Source organism: Heptranchias perlo, chromosome 31 (assembly GCF_035084215.1).
Source record: "Heptranchias perlo isolate sHepPer1 chromosome 31, sHepPer1.hap1, whole genome shotgun sequence".
Taxonomy (NCBI): domain Eukaryota; kingdom Metazoa; phylum Chordata; class Chondrichthyes; order Hexanchiformes; family Hexanchidae; genus Heptranchias; species Heptranchias perlo.
In genome coordinates this window covers 36,574,978-36,584,352 of record NC_090355.1, presented here as the reverse complement: position 1 = coordinate 36,584,352, position 9,375 = coordinate 36,574,978, and the positions used below count along the sequence as shown (strand labels likewise).

The window sequence follows — 9,375 nt, the reverse complement described above, 5'->3', positions numbered from 1 at the left end:
TCTGCCTGAAAGGTGCGTGGAAGCAGATTCAATAGTAACTTTCAAAAGGGAAATGGATAAATACTTGAAGGGAAAAAAGTTTACAGGCTCTGGGGAAGGAGCAGGGGGGAATGGGACTAATTGGATAGCTCTTTCAAAGAGCCGGCACAGGCACGATGGGCCGAATGGCAGCCTCCTGTGCCGTATCATTCTGTGAGGATACATTTACCCATTAGGGCCACAGGGAGGAGCCACTCTCCCCCTTTTGTTAAATGCAGTTTGAAAATGTCAGCCTTTCCTGATCCGTGCTTTGCTCCTTCCTCGAGGGTCAGACTGTATGAGCCGCTCGTCCTGCCCCAGCCTCCAGCAGGTGAGTGAGTGAGTGCCAGTGAGGAGTCCTGTGACCTCAAACACCCAGTGTCAAAGAGGAGCAGACTTAGTGAGAGATTTTATATTTAAATCCTTTACCTACGCCATATTCCTTCTCATAAAACCTGTGTTAATTTGCCTCTAGGTGATGCCCTGTGTATTTTAGCCTAAGTTGTTTGCTGGTCGTGTGAATCAGTGTCCTGCTGAGATGCGGTGCTGACACTCACTTTATGTTACAGTGTTTAAAGACCTACACCGGGCACAAGAACGAGAAGTACTGCATATTCGCCAACTTCTCTGTTACTGGTGGGAAGGTAAGTTGAGCTGCTCGTCTTTTATTACAGGACTGTAGTGTAATGGGATCTCCCTTTTATCCACCTTATTACAGGACTGTAGTTTCCCATTTGCCTCTCCTCTCATATCCTGAAGCTGTTGGCTGTTTGCTGGAGCCTGTGTCCATGGTACCAGCCACTATTGTGTTACCTCACCACAAGTCGGTGTTCTTTTTGGAGAGCTATTCAACTGTGGCAGCATTACACTTAGGTCTACCCTGCCATATTCAGGCTGGGGGTCACTGGATAGCAATGAGGGGCAGGAACCCTGAGGCCAATTGTAGCCCCGACCGCTGCCCGACCTGAGATGGGCTAACTCGGTACAGACTGTGTTCTGGTCCGTGTGTGTCGGGGGGGGACTGGACCACTGGTCCGTGTGTGTCGGGGGGGGGGGGGACTGGACCACTGGTCCGTGTGTGTCGGGGGGGGACTGGACCACTGGTCCGTGTGTGTCGGGGGGGGGACTGGACCACTGGTCCGTGTGTGTCGGGGGGGGGACTGGACCACTGGTCCGTGTGTGTCGGGGGTAGGGGGGGACTAGACCACTGGTCCGTGTGTGTCGGGGGGGGACTGGATCACTGGTCCGTGTGTGTCGGGGGGGGGGACTAGACCACTGGTCCGTGTGTGTCGGGGGGGGGGGACTGGACCACTGGTCCGTGTGTGTCGGGGGGGGGACTAGACCACTGGTCCGTGTGTGTCGGGGGGGGGACTAGACCACTGGTCCGTGTGTGTCGGGGGGGGGGACTGGACCACTGGTCCGTGTGTGTCGGGGGGGGGGGGGACTGGACCACTGGTCCGTGTGTGTCGGGGGGGGGGACTAGACCACTGGTCCGTGTGTGTCAGGGGGGGGGGGGGACTGGACCACTGGTCCGTGTGTGTCGGGGGGGGGGGGGGGACTAGACCACTGGTCCGTGTGTGTCGGGGGGGGGGGGGGACTGGACCACTGGTCCGTGTGTGTCGGGGGGGGGGGGGGACTGGACCACTGGTCCGTGTGTGTCGGGGGGGGGGGGACTGGACCACTGGTCCGTGTGTGTCGGGGGGGGGGGGGACTGGACCACTGGTCCGTGTGTGTCGGGGGGGGGGACTAGACCACTGGTCCGTGTGTGTCGGGGGGGGGGGACTAGACCACTGGTCCGTGTGTGTCGGGGGGGGGGGGGACTGGACCACTGGTCCGTGTGTGTCGGGGGGGGGGGGACTGGACCACTGGTCCGTGTGTGTCGGGGGGGGGGACTAGACCACTGGTCCGTGTGTGTCGGGGGGGGGGACTAGACCACTGGTCCGTGTGTGTCGGGGGGGGGGGGGGGGACTGGACCACTGGTCCGTGTGTGTCGGGGGGGGGGGGGGACTGGACCACTGGTCCGTGTGTGTCGGGGGGGGGGGGACTAGACCACTGGTCCGTGTGTGTCAGGGGGGACTGGACCACTGGTCCGTGTGTGTCAGGGGGGACTGGACCACTGGTCCGTGTGTGTGTCGGGGGGGGGGGGGGGACTAGACCACTGGTCCGTGTGTGTCGGGGGGGGGGGGGGACTAGACCACTGGTCCGTGTGTGTCGGGGGGGGGACTAGACCACTGGTCCGTGTGTGTCGGGGGGGACTGGACCACTGGTCCGTGTGTGTCGGGGGGGACTAGACCACTGGTCCGTGTGTGTTGGGGGGGACTAGACCCCTGGTCCGTGTGTGTCGGGGGGGGGGGGGGGACTAGACCACTGGTCCGTGTGTGTCGGGGGGGACTGGACCACTGGTCCGTGTGTGTCGGGGGGGACTAGACCACTGGTCCGTGTGTGTTGGGGGGGACTAGACCCCTGGTCCGTGTGTGTCGGGGGGGGGGGGACTAGACCACTGGTCCGTGTGTGTCGGGGGGGGGGGGGGGACTAGACCACTGGTCCGTGTGTGTCGGGGGGGGACTAGACCACTGGTCCGTGTGTGTCGGGGGGGACTAGACCACTGGTCCGTGTGTGTCGGGGGGGGGGGGGACTAGACCACTGGTCCGTGTGTGTCGGGGGGGACTGGACCACTGGTCCGTGTGTGTCGGGGGGGACTAGACCACTGGTCCGTGTGTGTTGGGGGGGACTAGACCCCTGGTCCGTGTGTGTCGGGGGGGGGGGGGACTAGACCACTGGTCCGTGTGTGTCGGGGGGGGGGGGGACTAGACCACTGGTCCGTGTGTGTCGGGGGGGACTAGACCACTGGTCCGTGTGTGTCGGGGGGGACTGGACCACTGGTCCGTGTGTGTCGGGGGGGGGGGGGACTAGACCACTGGTCCGTGTGTGTCGGGGGGGGGACTAGACCACTGGTCCGTGTGTGTCGGGGGGAACTGGACCCCTGGTCTGAATCTCTCTCAATACTGTCACATGTTCCGAGTGAGATATTTTGGGTTCCAAGCCCGTCTGTGTAGATTTAGCCACACGAGGTTATAACTATCAGGAAGGACTGAACAGGCTGGGGCTCTTTTCTCTAGAAAAGAGAAGACTGAGGGGTGACCTGATCGAGGTCTTTAAGATAATGAAAGGGTTTGATAGGGTAGATGTAGAGAAAATGTTTCCACTTGTGGGGGAGACCAAAATTAGGGGCCATAAATATAAGATAGTCACTAATAAATCCAATAGGGAATTCAGGAGAAATTTCTTTACCCAGAGAGTGGTGAGAATGTGGAACTCGCTCCCACAAGGAGTAGTTGAGGTGAATAGTGTAGATGCGTTTACGGAGAAGCCGGATAAACACATGAGGGAGAAAGGAATAGAAGGAAATGCTGATCAGTCAAAATCAAAATACTGCGGATACTGGAAATCTGAAATAAAAACAGGAAATGCTGGAGAAGCTCAGCAAGTGAGGCAGCGTCTGTGGAGAAAGAAACAGAGTTAACGTTTCAGGTCGAAGACCTTTTATCAGAACTAATTTATGCTGATAGGGTGAGATGAATTAGGGAGGGAGGAGGCTCGAGTGGAGCATAAACACCAGCACAGACCAGTTGGGCCGAATGGCCTGTTTCTGTGCTGTCTTTGTTAGCTTTTTGTGATGAATAACTGTGATTTTTGAATTTTTTGAAGTGGATCGTCTCAGGATCTGAGGACAACTTTGTTTATATCTGGAACCTCCAGACGAAGGAGATTGTGCAGAAATTACAAGGACACACAGGTGAGCAGCTGGGTCACTTGTACACAGCGCTGATGGGATCAGGCACATTCGGGCTACAACACTGACACGCCCCACATTCAGTGAATGACTTGGTGTGGAGTGGCTTTCTCACTCGGGTTGGTAATAAAACAAGATGTACAAAGGTGTAGGAAAGGGGAAAAAATCAGGCACTGGAGATGGGGGGAGGCTGCAGAGGCCCTTGAGGTGGAGGTTTAGGAAGTGGGGGAGATGTAAGGGGTAAGCAGAATTTAGGGAGATTGCTTCACAGTTTGGGGCTTGGTTGAAAGCTGTGCTGCTGAGTTTCCTACATAACTGATTACACTTCAAAAGTAATTAATTGACTGAAGTGCTTTGGGACCTGAGGATGTTGTACGGTTGCATATAATTGCGAGCTCGTTCTTTTGCTGCATTAAAGGTGATGGGATTCAGGCCCTCGTCTCCCATTAACTGGATTCCATGTAGTACTTCTCTCAGTTACACCGTATATCATTTTAGTTAGAGCTTAGTTACAGTTTTGCTTAATTCCCTTCAGTCGGGCTGCCAGAGGAACAGGATGAGGCCATTCAGCCCATCATTTGAAGAAATGCTTCCTGACATCACCCTGCCAACGGCCTAGCTCTAATTTTAAGCTTGTTCTGGACTCCCCCGGTGTCGTCCTTTCTCTGTGAGATGAAGGAGCTGATGTGTCCTCACACTGCTGTCCCCGGCTACACCAGCCGCCCTCTGCCCTCCTGCTGAGATTGTGGGCTTAATGCTGAACCAGGAGCAGTTTTGTGTTCCTGATCTCTGCCTTTTAGAGTCCGTCCAGACTCCATGCTGGAGCTGTGGGATAAGGGGGGTATGTTATGACTTTTATTGGTGGTGTTTGCCTCACTGACTCTCTGCCCGTTCTGTTGCAGACGTTGTGATCTCCACAGCCTGTCACCCAACAGAGAACATCATTGCATCAGCAGCACTGGAGAACGACAAGACAATCAAACTGTGGAGGAGTGACTGTTAGAAAGCAGCGTCTCCGCTTTGCGAACTGTATGGTGCCCTGTCCCAGCCTGCCTGACACAGGGACGGACCCCTCGTACTCCCGACGTCTGAGACCGTGCCGACCCTGCCCGAAGCAGTGACACGGAAATACGGACCTAGTGGGAGCATCGGAACAAATCCCGTTTTTACTGCGGATTCATAACACTTGGCAAATTATTGTACGCTCAAATACACACACACCTGACTAAAGTTTTTTTTTTAAGTGACCAAATCACTTGTGGCTTTTCCCCTTCCTCCATTCTTGTGAAAACTCCTTTTTTTAAAAAGCAGATTTAGTTGTTGTTAGTGGAATGTTTTTGTAAAGTTGGTGTTGATGGCTGGCTGAGAGTTTAAATTAGCCAGTCAGCCATCTTTTGTCTTTTAAATTCCCATTTTTTGTGTCTTTGTCTCCAGAAGCCCCTCCTTCCCCCAATGCTGCTCTGGCCATGGCCCAGGGTGACTGACTCTTGACCTCCGACAGTCCTGCTGCCAGTGTCTGGTTTGCCAAGCCCTGCCTCAGCTAAGATAGAGTGTGCTAAACATACCCTCCCCGCTGATTGTGGACAAATCTCTCCCACCAGTATTCAACCCCCGCAGCAGTATGACCAACGCTCCCGCTATCCTGGGAGTGACCTGTGGGCGGAGTATTTTCGGGAGTTGGTGCTACAGGCGTTGAAGGCTGGCCACTGCCGAGGGTCCCTACTGGACGCCCCGGCTTCTGTCCAGACAGGCGTCTGGTTTCATCCCCCACCCCTTGTATAGTGTTGATAGAGGTTCAGTTGTAAGGCTGCCCGCCACAGGTCCCCAGGGTAGGGGAGCTCGATGCTACCAGTAGACCTAAGCGACCAAAGGGAGGACTTCCGACATCCCCAGCTCTCTTGCCTGTGTCGCGTGTGATGAGTTCTCCAGCACTAATTCCTGTAACAGTCGGCATTTCTCCGCGTGGTTCTGTCTCTCCCCTCCCCTGTGATCGGTTACAGCACCCAGTGATGCAGGTGGCCCTTTCACCAGAGGTCAGGGGTCAGACCTGGGGTGCTGACTGCTCTGCTCTGTGCCCCCGTTTCGATGTGTATGCGAATAATTGTGATCTGATCTCCAGAGTGTAGCCCCTAATGAGCAAAGCCAGCTTCACCCAGCAGGTATTCCCTGACGCTCCCTTGAAGGGGAGAGGTAATTACATTTTTAATTCAGTGACGGCCTGATTTTAGCGTTCCAGGTCAGTACTTTGGATGTTTTGGTGGGTCGGTGCAGCTCCCAGTGTGGTACTGAGTAACACAGAGCAGCAGGCCCCAGGTTCAGTCCCCACTCTGTTCGCTGATCGTGGGTGAGATCGGAATTGTGGCTACGATTCACCTACGTGTCCCTGAGCTAAGGAAGGAAATAAGTCAGGCAGGGTTCCTGCTGCTGAGCAGAGCCTTCAACTCCCGCAAAGTTCATCTGTGGAGGTTGGGTGAGGATAGAGCTCAGTAATGAGAACTCCTAGAGTTAAATAACCTGCTCACATATCTCCCCTTTGTGACTAATGGTGGCCTCGGTGAGGTAACGGAGGGGACCTGTGGGACCCGCACCCCAGTGGGAGTCGGTGCCTGTGGGACCCGCACCCCAGTGGGAGTCGGTGCCTGTGGGACCCGCACCCCAGTGGGAGTCGGTGCCTGTGGGACCCGCACCCCAGTGGGAGTCGGTGCCTGTGGGACCCGCACCCCAGTGGGAGTCGGTGCCTGTGGGACCCGCACCCCAGTGGGAGTCGGTGCCTGTGGGACCCGCACCCCAGTGGGAGTCGGTGCCTGTGGGACCCGCACCCCAGTGGGAGTCGGTGCCTGTGGGACCCGCACCCCAGTGGGAGTCGGTGCCTGTGGGACCCGCACCCCAGTGGGAGTCGGTGCCTGTGGGACCCGCACCCCAGTGGGAGTCGGTGCCTGTGGGACCCGCACCCCAGTGGGAGTCGGTGCCTGTGGGACCCGCACCCCAGTGGGAGTCGGTGCCTGTGGGACCCGCACCCCAGTGGGAGTCGGTGCCTGTGGGACCCGCACCCCAGTGGGAGTCGGTGCCTGTGGGACCCGCACCCCAGTGGGAGTCGGTGCCTGTGGGACCCGCACCCCAGTGGGAGTCGGTGCCTGTGGGACCCGCACCCCAGTGGGAGTCGGTGCCTGTGGGACCCGCACCCCAGTGGGAGTCGGTGCCTGTGGGACCCGCACCCCAGTGGGAGTCGGTGCCTGTGGGACCCGCACCCCAGTGGGAGTCGGTGCCTGTGGGACCCGCACCCCAGTGGGAGTCTATTTTTCTTTCCCTTGAGAGCCTTTGTCTTCTGAAACTGACTTTGGTGCCGGTGCATGGTTCCAATTACACCGACCACTCTCCCATATAAACCTTTATGGTGATCAGAACAAGCATCCCCGATAGCCCTGGTCCTGTCCACACACACTCTGTCGATGGAATCACCAGGTAGAGTTGACAAGCACGGATCACTGGTTGGGTTTCCCTCTGAGCCCAGGGGTGCAGGACCTTTGAAATCAGCTAACGTCACAGTGCAGGACCTGGGAGCTTCCTGGTCTGTCCATCTCGTTGAGCAAACTGGTGCAGCCACTGGGGGAGATTTATTGCAGCCTCTGAATTGGTGGAAGTTGAGTGTTTGAATGCAGGAAGATATCGGGAGTGAATTGGGAGATTGCAAAGGCTGGGTGGAAATTAATGCTGAAATGTCATTTTCCCGAACCTTTCCCTCTGATCTCCAGCGATGACCACGTTCCCTGGACATGCCTTGTACAGGGCCTTGCAACTGTGGAGCCAGTATCTTACAATATTTCAGTTTGTTTGAGTTACTGACAGTACTGTGTAATAAATAGACTCTGTGGAAATACTTCCCATTACCTCTGAATAGTGTAATAGTAGTGATGGTTTCTTCTGGAGTATTCGAGTCAAAGACCTTTCAGTTGTTTGAGGTTTTGGTGTAATTTCCGCCCCCACCCCCACCCCGATTCCCTGTTAATACAAGAGGTTTGAACATAATAAAAACCCCGTGTTGTTTGTATTTTTTGGGTTGGGGGCGCAGCAACGTTTCAACTGGAAGCTGAGATTGCAGGACATCGTGTAATGGAACATCAAACTCCCAACACCCTCTTCAAATTCCTATCAACACCCACTATTGTCAGCAAAAAGCATTTTGAACTGTATAACACTGGGGTACAGTACTGGTGGGTCCAGGTCTGTCACTGTATAATACTGGGGTACAGTACTGGTGGGCACAGGTCTGGCACTGTATAACACTGGGGTACAGTACTGGTGGGTCCAGGTCTGTCGCTGTATGACACTGGGGTACAGTACTGGTGGGTCCAGGTCTGTCACTGTATAACACTGGGGTACAGTACTGGTGGGTACAGGTCTGTCACTGTATAACACTGGGGTACAGTACTGGTGGGTACAGGTCTGTCGCTGTATAATACTGGGGTACAGTACTGGTGGGTCCGGGTCTGTCACTGTATAACACTGGGGTACAGTACTGGTGGGTCCAGGTCTGTCACTGTATGACACTGGGGTACAGTACTGGTGGGTCCGGGTCTGTCGCTGTATGACACTGGGGTACAGTACTGGTGGGTACAGGTCTGTCGCTGTATGACACTGGGGTACAGTACTGGTGGGTCCAGGTCTGTCGCTGTATGACACTGGGGTACAGAGTACTGATGTCTCCCAGGCAGCAATGACTGGGCTCAGAGCTTCCTGGAGTCGGACTGCAGCTTGACTAAATCTATGGGGTGGGAGATGAGGAGGTCCATTTGTCACTGCTGCTCCCCACTCTGATGGCAGACTGAGAGTCTGACCCCTCCAGGAATCGCAGGATGGAGCCTGTCCGTGACTGAGAGTTGTGTAAAATGATGGGGGCAGTGGGTGTTATGGGTTAGTAAAAGGTCTGGAGGATAAGAATATAAGAAATAGGAGCAGGAGTAGGCCATTTGGCCCCTCGAGCCTGCTCTGCCATTCAATCAGATCATGGCTGATCTTCGATCTCAACTCCACTTTCCTGCCCAATCCCCATATCCCTTGATTCCCCTAGTGTCCAAAAATCTATCGATCTCAGCCTTGAATATACTCAACGACAGCACCCACAGCCCCCTGGGGTAGAGAATTCCAAAGATTCACAACCCTCGGAGAAGAAATTCCTCCTCATCTCAGTCTTAAATGGCCGACCCCTTATCCTGCGACTTTGCCCCCTAGTTCCAGACTCTCCAGCCAGGGGAAACAGCCTCTCGGCGTCTACCCTGTCAAGCTGTCAAGGGATTGTGAGGTGCTAAGTATATCCTATAGCCCTCTGATATTTACAGTGATGTCCTCAGACCCTTTTGGTTGTGTAACCTCATTCTCAGGTGCTCGGTACATGTGGGAAGTTGCTCATGGCTGGCTTATTCTGTGTGGGGGGGCGGGGTCTCTCGGCCGACTGACTCTGGGGATGGTGTCGCAGCTGTCTGACATTCTCTGGGGGCCTTGCAGCTGACTGACTGACTCTGTGAGGGTCTCCCAACTGACTCTGGGTCTCTGTGACTATCACTTAT

At 55.5% G+C, this 9,375-nt stretch overlaps 1 protein-coding gene across 1 annotated transcript in view; it reads left to right on the top strand.

Annotated features, from left to right (window-relative positions):
- wdr5 (WD repeat domain 5) overlaps positions 1 to 7,843 on the top strand; it is a 30,383-nt gene extending 22,540 nt beyond the window's left edge. The window contains exons 9-11 of the mRNA XM_067969444.1: positions 545 to 662; positions 3,727 to 3,814; positions 4,714 to 7,843. Of these exons, the coding sequence (XP_067825545.1) occupies positions 545 to 662; positions 3,727 to 3,814; positions 4,714 to 4,814 (307 nt within the window). The 3' untranslated portion in view covers positions 4,815 to 7,843. The remainder of the gene's footprint in view (positions 1 to 544; positions 663 to 3,726; positions 3,815 to 4,713) is intronic.
- The last annotated feature ends 1,532 nt before the right edge of the window (positions 7,844 to 9,375 follow it).